This window comes from Camelina sativa, chromosome 5, assembly GCF_030686135.1.
Source record: "Camelina sativa cultivar CO46 ecotype springtype chromosome 5, ASM3068613v1".
Taxonomy (NCBI): Eukaryota; Viridiplantae; Streptophyta; class Magnoliopsida; order Brassicales; family Brassicaceae; genus Camelina; species Camelina sativa.
The window spans coordinates 14,971,395-14,990,596 of record NC_141884.1 but is presented as its reverse complement, the minus strand read 5'-3'; the positions used below and the strand labels follow the sequence as shown (position 1 = coordinate 14,990,596).

The 19,202-nt window shown below is 33.0% G+C and overlaps 2 protein-coding genes and 1 long non-coding RNA gene across 5 annotated transcripts; 2 read left to right on the top strand and 1 right to left on the bottom strand.

Annotated features, from left to right (window-relative positions):
* The first annotated feature begins 4,804 nt into the window (after positions 1-4,804).
* On the top strand, positions 4,805-6,093 carry LOC104786903 (zinc finger protein ZAT5). Its single transcript, XM_010512374.2, has one exon. It carries the CDS (start codon positions 5,105-5,107, stop codon positions 5,966-5,968), a length of 864 nt encoding a protein of 287 aa, XP_010510676.1. The 5' UTR covers positions 4,805-5,104; the 3' UTR covers positions 5,969-6,093.
* A 7,122-nt stretch (positions 6,094-13,215) lies between these two features.
* Positions 13,216-14,794, bottom strand: LOC104786902 (uncharacterized). 3 transcript variants are annotated; one of them, XR_767682.3, is made up of 4 exons: positions 14,384-14,788; positions 14,038-14,105; positions 13,595-13,768; positions 13,216-13,511 (listed from the first exon to the last, which is right to left on the bottom strand). It is a non-coding gene; the product is annotated as an uncharacterized LOC104786902 (long non-coding RNA). The 3 variants fall into 3 exon arrangements; XR_015557016.1 differs by having other exon boundaries at positions 13,574-13,768; positions 14,384-14,776; XR_015557017.1 differs by lacking the exon at positions 14,038-14,105 and having other exon boundaries at positions 14,384-14,794.
* A 1,521-nt stretch (positions 14,795-16,315) lies between these two features.
* On the top strand, positions 16,316-18,330 carry LOC104786901 (alpha carbonic anhydrase 2-like). The gene is made up of 7 exons (XM_010512372.3): positions 16,316-16,493; positions 16,587-16,804; positions 16,888-17,003; positions 17,422-17,524; positions 17,620-17,787; positions 17,965-18,018; positions 18,105-18,330. Exons 1-7 carry the CDS (start codon positions 16,394-16,396, stop codon positions 18,180-18,182), a joined length of 837 nt encoding a protein of 278 aa, XP_010510674.1. The 5' UTR covers positions 16,316-16,393; the 3' UTR covers positions 18,183-18,330.
* The last annotated feature ends 872 nt before the right edge of the window (positions 18,331-19,202 follow it).

The window sequence follows — 19,202 nt, the reverse complement described above, 5'->3', positions numbered from 1 at the left end:
CAAAAAGAGGAGTTGGCATGTAGAAATAACGTTCAAATTAACCGATGTACATATTTGTTTGAACGTATATTGTCATTTTAATCTGAAAATTACTTAATTCGTCCTTTAAAACTTTTGTAGTGTTATATATTTCGTATAAATTTCTACCGTATAGAACATATAATGAGTCGCTTAATTTCGTTTAAACGGTCTAAATAACGCTTCCTTGTGGCCAAAAAGCAGTATTAAGTCTACAAATTAGTTTTTTTAGGTAGTATTAATTAAGCATTTAAAATGCTATTTTCCCCGAAAAATACCATTTATTCAAGATATAGTATTTAAAACAATGGTTGGAAATTTGGAATGAGTTGTGTAATTGGTGGTACAACTAAAGATGCGGCGGCGGTGCATCTGAACCCTTACGTGCCTCACACTTCCTTCTCCTTTGTCTTCTTACGCTAAGTATTTCTTTCTTTCTCTCTCTCTCTTTGCTAACTTACATTTTTTCTTGTACTAACTTCTACATCGAACCTGTTTACGTCATATTTATGTGTGTTTATTTGCTTTTTATTCTCATATTTTAAATATAATGGTGAGTTCAAACGTCTACGTGTCATTTACAAATTTTATAAATGAAAATTTGTACTAATAATTCTTAAGTTGCACCATAAACATATACGTATTTCTAGCTATTTAGTAATGTTGTATATGTACTATATTCCAGTTGAAAATAAATAAACTGACTCATATCTCTTAGTATGAAGGATTTTTTTTTCTCACATTATAATGTTTAATAACTCCAATTACGAAATATCTAATTGTATACACAATTGGTTCAAGTATATGTATATATTAATTACAAATTACAAAGTATCTTCACACAGCAAGCAAGAAGCAGGAATCACAAATCAAATGTCCTTTAGGACTTTCTATCTATGGTGGCTCCCAACTTATGTTGCTTCTTACAAAAACAATATGTTTCTTTTTGGTTAATGTTTATTACAACAAAATAGATATAAAAATTTTCTTTTGATAAACGTAAAAGAATACCAATTTAGTAATTTTCAGGCTCTACGTTTGTTTTCTATAGAAAAACATCGTGAATTTGTCAAGCTACGTACCACCATAAGCTTGGCCACAAGCTTGGGTTAAGATCTTTGAACTCATGTGTCACTTGGTGTTGTCTTTGTTTTGTTTTTCTCCTTTTTCTTTGCCAGCACTTCTTGTGGTTAATTATACAAAAAAAAAGGTTGTAGAGATCTATAACTAAATTTAATTGTAAAATTATTTATAACATTTCAGAAAAGAAACTACCTAAAATGGTGGATGACAAATTTATTTTAAACAAAGTTAAAAATAAAAATAATAATAAATAGGATAATAATTTATGTTTAGGAAAATATGACGCGGTGAGTAAAAAATTAGTAGCTTTTAGCCACACACATCTGTTGGTGTCGTTGCTTTACGCAACATCATGCATCTCTTCTTCTATTGTTTACTTATTTTTTTATATACTTTTCTTCTTCTTCTTATTTATGATTAGCAACCAAATCATTTCAATTATTTCCTCATTATCATATCGGAACGCATATAAGTATAAATCATACAATTGTGTATCGTTGTGACTGTAAAATTGAAACTGATATCATTAGTTTTGTTAGGACCACTAAATATATATTGATTTGTATATGAAATATCCATGTGTGAGTGTATCTATTAAAAATTTTCTGTAAAGGATGTGAGGGCCACTTTAAGTACAAGACAATAAGGTTTGGAATAGCCCAACGTGATTAAGAGTAACTTCCTCCAATCATTTCATCGTGTTATAGAATTATTGCGCCTAATCAAATTTTATTAATAAAAATACCTAGGTCTCTTTTTTATATATAGCTGAACGGTAGCATTTATTTGGTACTATCAAAATTAAAATTTAATATTTGCGGCTATAGAAAGAGTAAATATCAATGAAAGATCGTAATCATTTAATTGGTATAAGTTGGTATATTCCAGTGGCAAGTGGTAACACTTTAGTTGCATACACACACATCAATACAAAAAACAAACATGGGTATGTATAGTCCATAGTGGCATACTTATTATATAGAAGGCAGCGATCCCTATGTAAAGTCAAAATGTTGCATGAAATTAGCAAAATATTCCGGTGAAGGAAAGAAGTGATGGGGTTTTGTGTATGTAACATACTTGCATCCCACACATAACCTTTCCTTAGCCCAAACATTATGTTATTTATATCCACTTGAGATATAATTTTTATCTTTATCTTATCTAAAAGATTTAGGCTAAATAAATATGTCTTATTTGCAACAAAAATATATCTCAGTCATGATTGGAGAAAATATTATTTAATATCCCTTTGATATAAGTTTCATTTTGATAGTTTTTCAAGTGAACAAATTTTTATTATTATTCCCTTTCAAATAAATTGAATTTTGCATTTATTTTTTATATATATTTTTTTATGAATTTGTAGTAGGGACAACTGTGTTTTTCCTAGTCAAAATCTATATTAAATCTCAAAACAATATTTATTGTGAAAAATTATAAGGGATTATTATGGATTTTGCCACTTTTCACTCTAATTTTTTTGAATCTGCCATTTTCTTCAAATATTTTAGATTTGCCACTTTTAATCACTTTAAAATCTATACATTTGTGAAATTTTTTTTTTGTTAAAAAACATACTTCATAACAAATACTAAACCCAACAAAAAAATGGAACCAAAAAACCCCAAATTTAATGTGTAAAATTGTGTTTAAAAATCTTGAAAAATGTCAAATCCATAAGATTTTAGCCAAAATGGCAAAATCCATAAATACCACTAAAAAAGTGGCAAAATCCATAATAATCTCAAAATTATAAGACTACCAAATTGTTGTGGAATGGTGCAAGTGATATGTACATCATAAAAACATTTAGGAGATGTCAAAATTATTTTTGTATTTATCTTCTTTTACCTTGAGAAGGATTTTGTGGGGTTGTTTAGCCACTATGTCTTGTACCTTATGCATATATATGGGTTCAACCCTCAATTTCCCATTGTGAGACTTTAGAAAGTATGATGACAAAAATGTCTAATTTTGCTGGAGTATATTATTTTAACCTAGCTAGTGTTGTCTAGTTGATTTAAAAAATTATTTTGTGGTACCTAAAAATCATAATTTTCTGTCTTTTATCAATAAGATATTTTTGTAGAATGCAAACTTCTTAATAGTAAAGAACTAGTTTCAGAAACTCTAAAGAATAAAATGTTTAACTGTTTACAGGTAAATCGCAAATATATTATACTCCGTAATTGTATTATATCGTAGAGACAAACCATTATTGTAAAATACACTATCTTTTGTAAACTTACTAATTCTAAAATGTGTATTATATTTTAATGTTCTGTAATTTTATAGACTAACAATCTGAAGTATTAATTTTGAAATTCTCTCTATAGACTACTTATTCTAAAATCTATAGATCATTATTATTTTTTATGTGTTATACAATATGGAATTTATTTGACCTGCATGTAGTTAGTTGTCACTTACCCATACCGTACACAAAAGTATGTAATCCCAACTAGACACAAAAAAATGAGAAATTGTTCTAAGTGTTAATTTTATTTTATTAATGTGGTCTCTAATTAAGTTGTTCATCTCAATAAGCCCATTTTACTGGCAACTGTTTCAAGTCTTAAGATAAAGTAGATAACCAATTGATCACTAGCTTTCAACCCTCTCTACATCTAAACAAATGTTAATTAAGTTGTTAATATAAAAAAAAAAAGAGAAAAAATAATTAAAAGTCGTGGTGTTGTCTCTTCACATTAACAAAGACTATGCTTACAATTGTTTTTAGCCTAACATGCCACCGATGAATGCACCTAATCCTATAAACACCGGCCACTGCATGTCGCCTCCTAATTATGAACCATGTATGTCTGTGAATCATTATTTCCTTTGATAACCTTACAGGAGTATTCTAAAGTCGTCACAACCATTAATAATATGTAATACTTATACTATATTCTTTTTATTTGCTGTCGTGAACATTTTTATCTTTAGTTCTATCCCATTTCGGTTTACATTGAAAGCGTCGTTCTGATGACGTGGAGCTAAAGTGCGTGAAAGTAAAATCTTTGCTTGTCCATAGAACTGAAATGTTCACACTCTTAAAGAAAATAAAAACAAATAACAAAAACGTGAATTGGTGGCCTAAGTGCCACTCAACACTACTAATGAACCTTTGCCTAATTCAGTGGTAAACTCTTCACGGGTTTCACTTTCCCTTTTATTTCTCCTACTTTTGCTTGAATCATTTTTTTCACTCGGAAATTAATACACTAGACATAATAATAATTCTATGTTAATAATTTATGCAAATATGGATGAATGATTCAAGATCTAAGAGTTTGATTAATCAGACCAATGATATTAATATGTTTGTTATTAGAAAGTATGTACTAGAAGAAGCTGTCTAATATAATAATACGATTTAAAAAAAAAAAAAAAACGTCATGAAGGGTTGACTTCTAGTACATAGATCTAGGTAGAGATCAGATTTCGAAGATATGGATTAAAAGTAGATACAACAGAACATAAACTAGAAAAGAAGAAAGACATATTAGACTATATCTTTTTCTTTTCTCATGTTAGTAATATTTTTTTTTCATCATTGAATAAATTTGTTTGATTTTATGGTTATGGAATTTGGCAGAGAAAACGCAGAAGTGTCAGGTAATGGGTATAGAGTGAACCGTCAAAATGTTATTGGTTAGCTAAAAAACAATATAATATATGTAAAGTGGATCGATGTGTAAAATCTTTTGTGGAGTAAACTAAAAAGATTAACAACCACCAAACTTATAACCTCTCTCTTTTTTTTTTTTTTTTTTTTTTTTTCTTTTTCGATAAATATATATATAAGCAGCCCCACCATCGTCTTCTTCACTGCCTCTCTTCTCTCTCTCTTCTCTCTTGTTAGTTCACTCCACATAACAAACACCAAACATCTCATTCCTTTCATCAATAGTTTTCGAGATTTTCTTGAATTGGGTTTGTTTCTTGATTGGTTTCTTGAATTGGGTTAGTCTTCTTTTTCTTTATACTATTTTTGGATATGATGATGGGTCAAGATGAAGTTGGGAGTGATCAGACGCAAATCATAAAGGGGAAGCGTACGAAGAGACAGAGATCGTCTTCGACGTTTGTGGTGACGACGGCGACAACCGTCACCTCCACAAGTTCATCGGCCGGTGGGAGCGGAGGAAGAGCGGTTTCTGACGAGTACAACTCGGCGGTTTCGTCTCCGGTGACTACTACTGATTGTACGCAAGAAGAGGAAGACATGGCGATTTGTCTCATCATGTTGGCTCGTGGGACAGTTCTTCCATCGCCGGATCTCAAGAACTCGAGAAAAATTCATCAGAAGATTTCGTCGGAGGATTCGAGTTTCTACGTGTACGAGTGTAAAACATGTAACCGGACTTTCTCATCGTTCCAAGCACTTGGTGGACACAGAGCGAGCCACAAGAAGCCTAGGACTTCGACTGATGAAAAGACTAGATCACCCCTGATGCAGCCCAAGTCTAGTGCCTCAGAAGAAGGTCAAAACAGTCCTTTCAAAGTTTCCGGCTCAGCCCTAGCTTCACAGGCAAGTAACATCATCATCAACAAGGCAAACAAAGTACACGAGTGTTCGATCTGCGGTTCCGAATTCACTTCCGGGCAAGCGCTCGGTGGTCACATGAGGCGGCACAGGACAGCCATAACCACGGTTAGCCCCGTTGCCGCTACCGCTGAAGTTAGCAGAAACAGTACAGAGGAGGAGACTGAGATCAATATGAGCCGTTCGATGGAGCAACAGAGGAAATATCTACCGTTGGATCTTAATTTACCAGCACCAGAAGATGATCTAAGAGAGTCAAAGTTTCAAGGGATAGTGTTCTCAGCCACACCAGCGTTAATAGATTGTCATTACTAGTTGAATTGTTTTACATAAAAAGATGAATATTTGTGAATTCTCTTACTTACTATATTGTTGATCATTGGGGATTATTTTTCGAAAAATTGAATCAAATATTAATATTATAATTTTTTTTAAGAAAATAGAGGAAAATGAAATGTGCAAGTTATAATGAAAGAGCTAGGAGAGGGAGAGGAATATAGTGGGAGTTAAGTAAAGGGTTGTGTGATAGTTAGATGATCTACTTGTTGAAGTAAGAATAGTTTGAGTAAGCAAGTGGTTAGTGTTCTCTCATCTCATGGTTGCCTTTCATTCACGAAAAGCAAGTGACTTCCAAGGCATCTTTTCTTTCCCTCTTTTTAAGGTATTTTTTGTTTCTTTTATTTTTTTTTTCTCTTTTAACGAAATTGCAAAATGAAGTAATTAAATCGTTGTTTATTTTTTATTTTTTATATAAACATGTGAACAAACTATTCGTATTGCTTGTAGACGCCTCTTTCGCCCCCACGATTACTTCAGATTATGCGTTCGCAGCCATACGCTATATATCGTGGTGTTCTACCACTTCAAACAAAATATGTCACAGCACATAAAAATACAAAAAAATCGTAAGATATCTAGAGAAATAGAGGCATACAATATCTTTAATTAATAAACCAACATAATAGTAGTTCAGTGGCTAAAGGATTCTTCTCCATGAGGTGAGAAGGATAAAGTTATGATTTATGAAACCCTTTACAACATTTAAAGATGTCTAAATTAAAATGACAAAATTAGCTGATTTTACTTCGAAAATTAGTCTGAATTTAGGTCCGGAAGTTCTGGTTATTAAAATTTTAAAAATAGATGTTGGCTCCATAAAAGATTTTAATAATATCTGATTTTTGTAGATCATAAAGTTTGTTTGAGATTCCACTTAGAATTTACCTCATTAAAAAGAAAAAAATTCAAATAAAATATCTAACTATTTTGTTACTTTGTCTAGATAATAATGTCTCCTTTATGACTTTAAGATGTAAGGAGTAAGGGCCAATGCTATCTTCCCCTCCCCAATTCAGAACCAACATGTTGTAATTACGCTTATAGATCATATTTCCAATGTTAATTAGTTACAAAAACGTAATCATATAAATGTGAATTGATTAAAAGAAAAAAAGAGTAATATAAAGGCAGTCGACACGAGATGGACGTGGTGATGACCGGCTAGGGTTTGGCAGGAGAATCACCACCACAACTAATAGACGTGGATTAGGTTCTTCTTTGGTTTTGGGTTGTTATTTTTTCTGGTCACCACATTCACACTTTTATCTAAAAAATTTAAAAAATAATCAAATATAACAGACTTACAATTATTACAACAGAACAGAAAAACTAAAAAAAAAAAGAGCAAAAATTCAAATAATTAAAGAAAGGAAAAAGATAAAACAGTGACAGCAGAAACAGTCACAAGATTCACTCACCGCTTCACTCACCGCTTCACTCCTTGCTTCCAATGCTTCCCTTATAAAAAAAATTATTCTTTGCAGTTGTATCCATGATCCAACTTTTCATTATTGAAATTAATATTGTCCTCTCACGATCTTAGTTTCTCAATCTTAACTTTATTTCTCAAGCTAGGAATATATTTTATATATAAGTGAGAAAATTGAGCTACAATGACTAAGGTAGATACTATTCTGCTCGATGTGGTTGCTAATCACTCTCATTATTGAGTTTTTTAAATCTAAGTCAAGTTCCCATTAATATGAAATTGTCCGTTTTGATCCCAAATAGTCTAGTCCCCACAAATTTTTTATCGGATTCCTTCCCAAAAAGCTTATACTAATTAGAATTAGAATTGGTTTATATATTAGAAATTTATTTTCTAATATTTCGATGTATCCAGATACCCATGATCCGGTATCCCTTTATTTCTTAAGTATTTTTGAGGCACATTAATCATGTTATATTTTGATCCTTCCACACTGAATACAAAGTCCATCCCCACTTCCTTAGGTCCATTTTTCGACCTAGACTCTGATATCAATTGTTAAGCTTTTTAAACCCAAATTAAATTTTTGTTAGTATGATATTATCCGTTTTAGGTTCAAACAGTTCAGTCTTCACAGATTTTTTATTGAGTTCCTTTTTAGAAAAGCTCATACTAATTGAAATTGTACTTAACTTATATATTAAAAACTCATTTTCTAATTTTTCGACGTGGGATGGTGGTCTGTATTCCAACATTCATGATTCTTTAAATCACTAATATTCATGTGTCTATGTATTTTCTGGGTCAATATATTTATATGTGTGTATAAGCAACAAAAGTCACGAAAGAACATTTGAATTCAAAACAAGTGGCTGTCATTTACGTCTAACTAAATATTTAAATTGTAGATACTATTGCTCTTTTACGGATACACACAAGTCCAATAGATAAATAGGACACGAGTGCAAAACTTGTTTTTGTTGGTGGGTTAAAGAGTCAAAATCTTTACTTAACCTCGTTAGATAAATATAGTGGTTAAGCTTTGAAATACCGTGTAGTGTAGATGCGTTTTGCAGATATTTACATTGTAAAACACTTGTGTAACTCAACTTCTACCACTAGTAGTGGTGGAACACTATTCATGTCTTCTTACATTATCGGTTGAATTTGATTCAAGACTCCTAAAAGATACTAGCTTGCGGCTATAATCAATTCTATATGTAAATGTTCTAAAATTTTTTATTCATGTTGCTTTTTTTGTTTGTCAGTCATTGTCTCATACTATCGTGGTTTGGTCTTATATAGGCTTCACTCCAAACCTCTGTATATAGGTTCGATCTTCTGGCCCATTATTGGCTTTGAAAAATAATTCTTTAAAGGTTTCATAAACTTTTTCTTTTATTAAGGATTTTATCTTAACCTTTTCTGTTTAATTCAAGACTTATTTACGCTAACACTCTTTAAATAAGCTACTATACAAAAACTAAAAACTATAAATATATCACCTATGTATACGTTTCCTTACCGTACGGTCATAATCTTCTTATTAAATAGATTAATTTCAAATATAAGATATAGTATAATAATATTATGGGGATGGACCAGGTTGCTTTCAGTTCTAAGCCAACTCGTTACGCCTAATTAAAATATAAGACCCTTACATTGCAAGTCATGTCGCACCACCCGTTCTCTCTAACCACTATATGTTGCCATTTGTACCCCTGAGATTCACAAATAATTACATAGTATCATATGATAGAACCATTGTTGTATTTTGGGTTAAACATGGGTGATGATTGATTTCATACATAAATGATTTATAGACTATTAGAAGAGAATATGTTGTCTTATAATAGCAGTATTTTGTGCAAAATGAGTTGGAGGATTCAGTTGAGAATAATAGATGAGTTGGAGGATTCAGTTGAGAATAATAGATGCGTTGGAAACGTTGAAAAAAACTGTGCGGATAATTTTCGTTATCTATTAACACTGCATTACACTTAAAGATTTAAATGGATTGGACGGTGCAAAGAAAGTTGATTGGACTAAAACATTAATAAAATGAATATGGTTAGTGCAAATAAAGTGAAACAAAATAGATTGAACACAAGTTGAATGGTAACCGTAAGACATATGTATATGATCTAATATTATCTATTATATAAAAGAAGGTCAACTCTATCAATTTTCCTCTTATTGGGATTTTAATTAGGAAATTCTCTTACCTTTGTTATTATAAGTTTATAGAGTGTCTCACGTTATGAAATAGTGCTGATTAGAACACGAATTCAAATTCAGCCGATAATGTAAACGTTGGATTATCGGTTGCATTATGGGCAAATTCAAACACTCCGGATGGAAAAAAAAGAAAAGAAAAATCACCTACAAACGTTGGATTCAGATTCCAAGTTATATATACTTCCCCACTTGAATCTTTATGTAATGCTTTTACTCAACGAGTCTGCTACAATTTTACATTATTTTTATCTATCATTGATGCTTATATCTCAATGTTCGAATGTAGGTTCTTAGATCTCTCCATCTGCAATAGTAAAGTAAGGTTTGCACTAGGTTGACAGGGTATGATATTCTTTTTATGTGATCATCAGAGTGTGAGTAGGGTTTCACAAGTCTGAAGGAGATATTGACTACTATGCTAGTGTTGGTATTGCCAGAGCAGAGTGAGCCTTATGTGATTTATATTGTTTTCAGAGTTGGCTCAGAATGTGTGTTGATGCAACATGGGAAGGTTATTGCCTACGCTTCATGACAGTTGCGGAAGCATGAAGACAACTATCCTACTCATAACTTTGAGATGGCTGCTGTGATTTTTACCCTAAAAATTTGGAGTTCTTATCTTTATGGCGGGAAGGTGTAAGTGTTTATAGATCATAAGAGCTTGAAATATATGATCTGGAGATAGCTTACCATCCTGGTGGCAGATGCGTTGAGTCGGATGTAGGTGGCTTTGGCTCGGGAGCAGGATATTGAGTCTTTGGTGGGTGAAATCAGTGTATTGAGGTTGTGTGCTATTTCACTGGAGCCTTTGGGTTTGGAGGCGGGTGATCATGCAGATCTTCTGAGTAGAGTTCGCTTAGCTCAGAAGAAGGATGAGGGGCTGTTGAATACCTCTAGGGATGTCAGTTCAAAGTATCAGGTCTCCGCCAATGGTACCATTTTTTGCACGGTCATATATGTGTGCTCAAGGATGAGGAGTTGAGGCGAGAGATTCTAAAAGAGGCTGATGCGAGCATGTTCTCTATTCATCTAGGAGCGACTAAGATGTATCGTGGTCTCATACGGTATTATCATTGGGTCGGGATGAAGAAGGATGCAGCTAGTTGGATCGCAGGGTGTGATATCTGCCAACTAGTAAAGGCTGAGCATCATGTTCCGAGTGGCTTGTTGCAGAGTTAACCCATTCCATAGTGGGAGTAGGACATAATCACGATGGATTTTGTGATAGGATTGCCATTATCTCAGACTTTTGATGCGACTTGGGTCATTGGGGACCGGTTGGCTAAGTTAACACATTTTCTGGCCATTAAGGAAACTGATGGAGCGGCGGTTTTGGCTAAGAAGTATGTGAAAGAGATAGTCAGATTGCATGGTGTGCATGCGACACCGTGCAAGTATCATGTATGACAGAGATTCCATGTTCACTTCAGTATTTTGGAGAGCGTTTCAGGCAGAGATGGACACTAAGGTGCGTATTAGTACATGCTACCATCCTCAAACTGATGGACAGTGAGAGAGGACGATTCAGATTTTGGAAGATTTGCTGAGGATGTGTGTGCTTGATTGGGGTGGTTACTGGGCGGATCATCTGAGCTTGGTAGAGTTTTCTTACAACAACACCTACCAGGCGAGTATCGGGATGGCTCCTTATGAGGCGTTGTATGGGTGGCCATGTTGTACTCCGTTATGCTAGATTTAGGTGGGGGGAGATGAGCATATATGGTGCAGATTTTGTTTAGGAGACATCAGAAAAGATTTGGGTTCTGAAGTTAAACATGAAGGAGGCTCATGATCGGCAGAGGAGTTATGTTGATAAGAGGAGGAAGGATCTTGAGTTTCAGATAGAGTGTACCTCAAGATGGCCATGTTACGGGGTCCGAACAGATCATTGACAAAGACTAAGCTGAGTCCAAGGTACATGGGTCTGTTCAGAGTGGTTTAGGGGGTGGGACCGCTTTCATATAGGTTGGAGTGTCAGATGTTATGCGTGTGTTCCACGAGGTTTTCCAAGTGTCGATGTTGAGGAAGTGTCTCAACAAGGATGATGGGTTGTTGGCTAAGATTCCTGCAGATCTTCAGTCCAACATGACTTTGGAGGCGAGACCGGTGAGGGTTCTCGAGAGGAGAGTCAAGGAACTTTGGCGGAAGATGGTTCCATTGATGAGAGTCATGTGGGACTGTGATGGTGTTGAGGAGCAGACTTGAGAGCCAAAGGCGAGGATGAAGGCAAGGTTCAAGAAGTGGTTCGAGAAACAAGTCAGAGCTTGAGCTTCCCTATCATAGTCCCAATTTGTTGGTTTTGGCTTTGTATTGTATATCTTATCTCATTATGTATTTTCGTCGGAGTTGTAACGATTATGACATTTAATGATTAATAAGATGAGCAATTTCTTGGATTTGACTTGCGTTGCATGAAAAGGAAAATATTGTGGTAGTTTCTAAAAATGGAAAGGTTCCATAAATAGAAAGTTTTTACGAGTTAAAATTTGTCTATTTTTAGTGTTTGTGGGCCTTGGTGGCGTATGTGTGGCCTTCATGGCAGAGTTTTGAGTCATTGTGTGGCCTTGCAGCAGTCTTTTGATATATTTTTGTGACTTTTGTGGCGGACTCTTTAGCCAATTGTGTAGTCTTTGTGGCGGACTGTTTAGCCAATGTTGCATGTTTAGACAGTCCTTCAGGATGTTTGACCGTTGTGGCGGGCTTTTAGCTAATGTTGCCTGTTTATACGGTTCTTCAGGATGTGTGGCCTTTGTGACGTTTCTTCGGAATATATGGTTTTTGGCGATCCTAACTTAAAAATACAAAATTTGTAATTAAAATATTGCTAAGAACTTTTGATTATACTAGGATAGTACCCGCGCTACACCGCGAGATTGCTTATATTTTTTTTGTTTAATTTGGTTGTGTAGTTTTTTTTGTTATATTGTTTTGTTTTTCAGGTTCTTTTTTGTGTTTTGTTTTTGTCTGCACTGACTTATGAGTCAAAGGTTGTTTTTTTTGTGGTTCATTTCAGTAGTGTAATGATGATATATATAATAGAAGATTGTTGCAGTTTTGAATAATAATTTATTACTTTTGGGAAGAGCACACATACAAATATATACTACTAATACTGTTACTGTGACAGGTATCATCACGACGAAAGAGATGTGGAGGAAATCAAACTGTGTGAAACTTGTATTCATGTCCCAAATTGAATCGAGATATTGATTCGCTGAATCCTTAGTCAATAAGTGTCTTCACACGTTCAAGACCTTGTTCCAGTCCAGTATCGATCTAATCATGATTCTGTTCAACACCAATTTAAAGTCGTTGTAAATTTGATGAAGTAATAGTAATATATTGTTTTCAATCTGTTAAAACTTTGAGACAAGTCGTAGTATTTTTTTTACAATCACAAACTCTTTTTAGTTTCACAAACTCTTTTTATTTGTATTTTTATTTTTTTCTTTTAGTGAAATTAAACTAATATGTACTACAGTATTGACAGTAGATTAGAGCAGAAAACAATATTATTAAAATAAAATCATTGCATGAATTAGGCTTCCATATGAAATGGTATTTTAAAACAGAATGTAGAATTTTAATCAAAGAGTTTGACATGTAGTATTGAAATGTAAAAGACTTGAAGATGTAGAATAAAAATCTCAACGACTTAGAGATGTAGAACTTTAAACTGCCACATGTTTTTGTAAATATCTTGACTATCACATATTAAGTTGTGATCGAGCGTTTCTTTTTGGATTTCTTTTCCTCCTCTTCCTCTTCTTGAAACGTAGGAGGTCTTTTCCCATTCTCTGTTTTAATCTCCTCATATTTTGTTACGTTGACATATGTGGTTGTTTCATCTCCCTATAAAGAACAGTAATACATTTAAATAGTGACAATTTAAACATGTAAGATATCTAAAATACCTTTGTTGGATTGTTAATGACCTCTAAATCTCCAAATATGTTTTCTTTCATGACCCGAGTAACAATGAAAGCTTGAGAAGATGCTCAGATGTTGTATTCAGTAATCTTGATTTGAAATTCCATTGTTCTGCCAACCATTTCTGTAAGGCATTTTGGAATACTTTCTATTGTGGGAATTTCATCCCCTTTCATTACCTGTGTTAACACATAACATAATAAATTGCTTAAGTATATGAATGGTATTAATTATTTCAATTATAGTTTATAGTTTAAGTATAACTATGTTTAATTTTTATTAATCTTATTTGGGATTTAAATTTCTAAGACCACAATATGTAGCTACAACTTTATTTTTCAAATCTGCTAAAGTTATTTTAACATTACTCTACTATTCACTTTGAAGTTTTAAATCAACTATTCACGTACTGAGACAAGAATTTAGAGAAGAGGAGATAAAAACAAACCTGAGTCATTGATTTAATCACCCCAATTTCTTCTTTTGCAGTAACTTGGTCTAATAACAAAACTCCACCTTAAAGCACATACACACACAAAAAAAATACCATTAGAACTGGGCATTTTAGCAAACACTTGAGCCAAATTATAAGAGAGAGCAAGACATGAAAAAAGATTCAACAATATCAAACATCCAAGGTAACTAATTCATTAAAGATAATGACGCCTTAAGTTTCAAATTCTGTACCAATCATACAACTAAGCTAAACTATCATCTATCATCGGATCGAGTCATCTAACTTCAGAAGTAGCTAAAAGAGTTCCGGAGAGAGAGAGAGAGATCAGAGATTATACCGTTCTTGGCCGGCGGTATCCCAGATCTGCGAGAAGACAAACTCAGCTTAATAGGTTCAGCTAATTCAAGAATTCCCCTCAAGCATCGCGTTTAATCCCTTGGCACCGAAATTAGAAGAGGCACACGATAGCTTCCTCAAGTTTTTACAGTTTCTAGCGAACGAATCCATACCTACATCCGTAATCTCGCGACAACCACGAAGCTTGACTCGAGTCAGCAAGCTTCTTTTCCGATCTCCGGTGCTGAGAAATTGAAAGGTATGAGCGAGGCAATAGTCCGGCAGATCTGCCGTGAAATCATAATCTCCATCTTCGAAACCATTCGATTTCGCAGTCGAGAAACTCCGGTGGTGACCTGAGAAAGAGAGAAGTATTATCGCGTACATTTGGTTCTTTAAGCCACGTAAGAGCATATTTTGATTATCTGTATTATTGTTATAATTTGATTGGTGGTTTATTTTTACTGATGTGTCAGCTTCTGATTCAATACAAGAAACTGAGGTGTCAACTGGAGAGAAACTCACTTGTACTAGTATTTGGAAGTGGTTTTACGAAACTTCTATTTTCTTCGTAAACTGTTTTTTGAAATGTATTGTGTTTCAACTTTCAACCAATAAACAGTTTACGAAGCCCAAACAATATACCATACATTATTTGGACTACTACTAGTCTCTAAAGCCCAAACAATTTTCCTCTCATGATTCAGTTTGGCCGTAAGCTGACATATCCAATACTGCTCCTTTAATTTCCCATTCATTCACCCGTGAATCCTTCTTTCCTTTCCCATTCACCAATGAATCTTCCTCCTCTTTACCTCATTGTATATAGGTGAAACTTAATTTGCTGATAAAATTGGCTTAACAATGATTCAATGAATACAAATTTGATTTTATTATTCTGGTATTTTCATAGAGTAGAGTCGCTGAGAAATCGAATGCATGCAAAACACTACTTCTACGTTTTCTTTTCTTGTTTTTTTTTTTACACCAAAAGAACTTTTTTTTTAACACCAAAAGAACTTTTTTTTTTTCAACCAAAAGAACTTTTTGTTACCAAGTTTTGAACCCGAAATTTTAATCCAGTATGAAACTAAAAATTTTGGTTTTAGACAACGTGCTACTTCTAAGTTTTACTTAGCTTTCGATATTATGTGGTTCTCCAAAAAAAAAAAAAATGTGTTTCTCCAACACAAATAGAATGTCTAAGTCAAATATTTAATTATAACTTTTTATTTAATAATATGATGTACATTCGTATGACTTTTTTGTCGCGCATTAAAAGATGGTGATAACCAAACCAAGCGATATGAAACGTACACGTAGTGATTTAGTTTGTAACAATAAGTAGTGTTATGTAATACCAAATATGTTAATTAATAGTTTGAATGGGTAAGTAGTGCTATACAATAAGTAGTGTTACAGAAATAAAGTTTTTTTTGCCGATCCTTCTATATTCTTACTAATTTTTTTGCTAAAATATGACTCATTTTCAGATTCCATAATATGTATATGTTAATTTTGGGACTTTAAAAGTGAATTTTAGATACAAATTAAAGCCATTTATGTGTTCTCTATCATATTTTTGCCATCTAAAAAATACTTGTCCGGTAAATGCTTCGCCTTATTATGAACTTGCGTCGACATACGTACGTACATGCAAAAATTGTCTTTGACAAATTGAATAAACAATGAATGTGAACTAATCTTGCGAATCCAAGAAATAAATCTATAAGAAAGAGAGTTGGGAACAAAATGATGTGAAAATGAAACGAAAACATGTTTTCAACAAGAGTCAAACATGTCGTCTCAATCGGCATTAAAAACACCTTAAATAGTATAAGATGAAAAAATGTGACGACTAGGCTGACGTTTAACATATGTAATCCCCTAATGCACTATAATCATCTACTATATATACTTCTATTGCAACCAAGTTGCAATCAACAAAACAATTAAAATTCAATCATCACCTCTCCCTCTTTCTCTCTCAAAACCTCTTTCAAAACCAAAGATGGATAAGGTATCTATCCAATGTTTTATCTTCTTAGTTCTCACCAGCTTCGTCGCCACCGTTTGGTGTTTGAGTGCTACAGCAGATTATAGAGAAGTTGGTAAGCCACACAAGTGATCTTGGTTCTTTTGTTTTGTTCCTACATTTTGTTGCATTTTGAGAACTAAATTATATGATGGATGGATGAATATAGAGGATGAAAGGGAGTTCAGCTACGAGCGGAACAAAGAGAACGGGCCAGAGAAATGGGGAAAGCTAAAACCGGAATGGAAACTGTGCGGAAAAGGAGAGTTGCAATCTCCAATTGATCTTATGAACAAAAGAGTTAGACTTGTTACTGATTTCGAAAAGCTTACTAAAGATTACAAGCCTTGCAATGCCACTCTCATAAATAGAGGCCATGATATGATGGTATCATAATTATTACCCATTCATATACACATCTCTCATTTATAAGTTTCAAAGTAAAACTCATAATAACTATTTTGTTGCAGCTGAGGTTTGAAGAAGAAGAAGAAGGGCCAGGAAGTTTTAAGATCAATGGAACTGAATATAAACTCCTACAGCTTCACTGGCATTCGCCCTCTGAACATACTATCAATGGAAGAAGGTGTGAAACATTCTAAATAACATCTCATATATTTGACTTAAACTAAATACGAAAAATAAAACTATAATATAGATCAAATATATATGCTTAAAACACATGTACAACAGAGGAGGGGAAAAAACATTCATGCAGCATGTACAAAATTAAGTTCATGATTGCATCAAAAAGAAGAGTTGTTTTCCATTGTTAGTACTTAGTACAAATCACGAATTTAATTGAAACTTTTTGCAATTAAAACTAGTTGATGCTATTTAAAAAAAAAAAATTGTTGTCCTTAGTTACATAGTACACATCAAGCCTTTAGTTGACAATTCTTATTACAATTATTAATTCTGGATGATAAAAAAAATAGTTATTATAATTTTCTAATTATATATATTAAAAACCTTTTCAACTTTTACATAAATGGCCGGCACAGGTTTGCTCTTGAGCTTCACTTGGTTCATGAAAACATTAACGGAAGCTTGGCTGTAGTCACAGTGCTCTACAAAATCGGAAGGCCAGACTCTTTTCTCGAATCGGTATACATTTCAAGAATTTTGATAATTAAGCATTTAATTTCCTAGATAACTAATTGTTATTGTAACCAATTTTTTTTTTTTTTTTTTTTGGTTAGCTGGAAAAGAAATTGTCGGTGATTACAGATCAAAATGAGGCAGAGAAAAATGTAGAAATGATTGATCCAAGGAATATTCAGATTGGGAGCAGAAAATTTTATAGATATCTTGGATCACTTACCACTCCTCCTTGTACGCAAAATGTTATTTGGACCGTCGTTAAGAAGGTTTATTCATCTTCTTGTTTTCTTCTTTTTACTTAAACTACCATTAATAAAATCATTACCAAGTACAAATACAACGAATGATATATTCATCTAGTGTTTCAACTCGTTTTTTCCTCTCTTTTAGTTTGTGAGCAATTATACCATATCGTTTCGTTTATATATATTTGTGATATTTAGGTAAGGACAGTAACGAAAAGCCAAGTGAAACTACTTCGAGTGGCTGTTCACGATGTAAGTTTTAATTAAATAATAATCCTTTTACAATTATACTATTTTAGATTTGAAATTTATATTTGTTTGGAAAAAATAATTTGCAGAATTATGATACCAATGCGAGGCCGGTTCAACCTATAAATAAACGTGTGGTGAAGTTATTCAGACCAAAATCTCTGTGAATCAAGGCAGCTCATGAATCAAATACGAAAATACAATACAATTTATTTCATTTTTTACAATAAAAGTGTAATTTTTATTTAATACGAAATTGATGATGTATGTGTTTCCTGATTATTTTTGCAATGTCCCATCGATATCTTCCTCCTTTATTTACACTTTTTTTTTATTTCCATTTAAAATTACTATTCACATTTTGAAGTTTGCATTCATGTAATTGTTAAAAGAAGAAAATCCTTAAAAATGGTCTTAATTTGCAATTTAAAAATACTATTTTTAAAATGGTTTAAGGTGTACATTATTATTAAGATTCCACGAAACTCCAGACCCTAAAAATTGTCTAATCTAAGGTTTTTCCGTACGGCTAACTTATTTATACATTTGGCTCCACTCTATGTGTGTTCTCCAGCTTCGAGTTACGAGACAAATCCTTATAGAGATAATCACTTTTGTTCGACAAAAGAGCTTTTACAAAGCTTCTTCAAGATTTAAGCTAGAGTAGCAAGAAGTTTGCAGCGAAAAATCCCCTATTTTCTCTCTTTTCCTTCAGCAAAAACCTAGTCGTCAACTTTTAATTCTGAGTCAATCGGAGCTCATCGTGAACACCACTTGATTAAGCATTTAGGCTCCAAGCCTTCCGCTCTATTTCGTTGGCCTTAATAAGTGTTTAGTTTGGTTTCCGTCAACCGATGTTTGTTGAGTTTTTATTTTTCTACATTATTTTAACTTCAGTTTTTAGATTTCTTTTTAGTTTTTATTATCGGTAAATGCGATTGGTTTAGACAACTAATATGCGAACGAGTTATACGACATGCATAAAAAAAAAAAAATAGTACAAGGATACGGTTGGAAGTTTCAAGATTCACAATTATAAAATAAACCAAAAAGGTGCGAATAAATCAGCTTTAATATAAAAGTCATATCTAATTTAATTTGTTAGTAATCAGTACATTACATACAGAGTAATCAGTAAATTACATACAGCAATCAGAATTATTTTTCGACTAAATTTTAACTGAAAT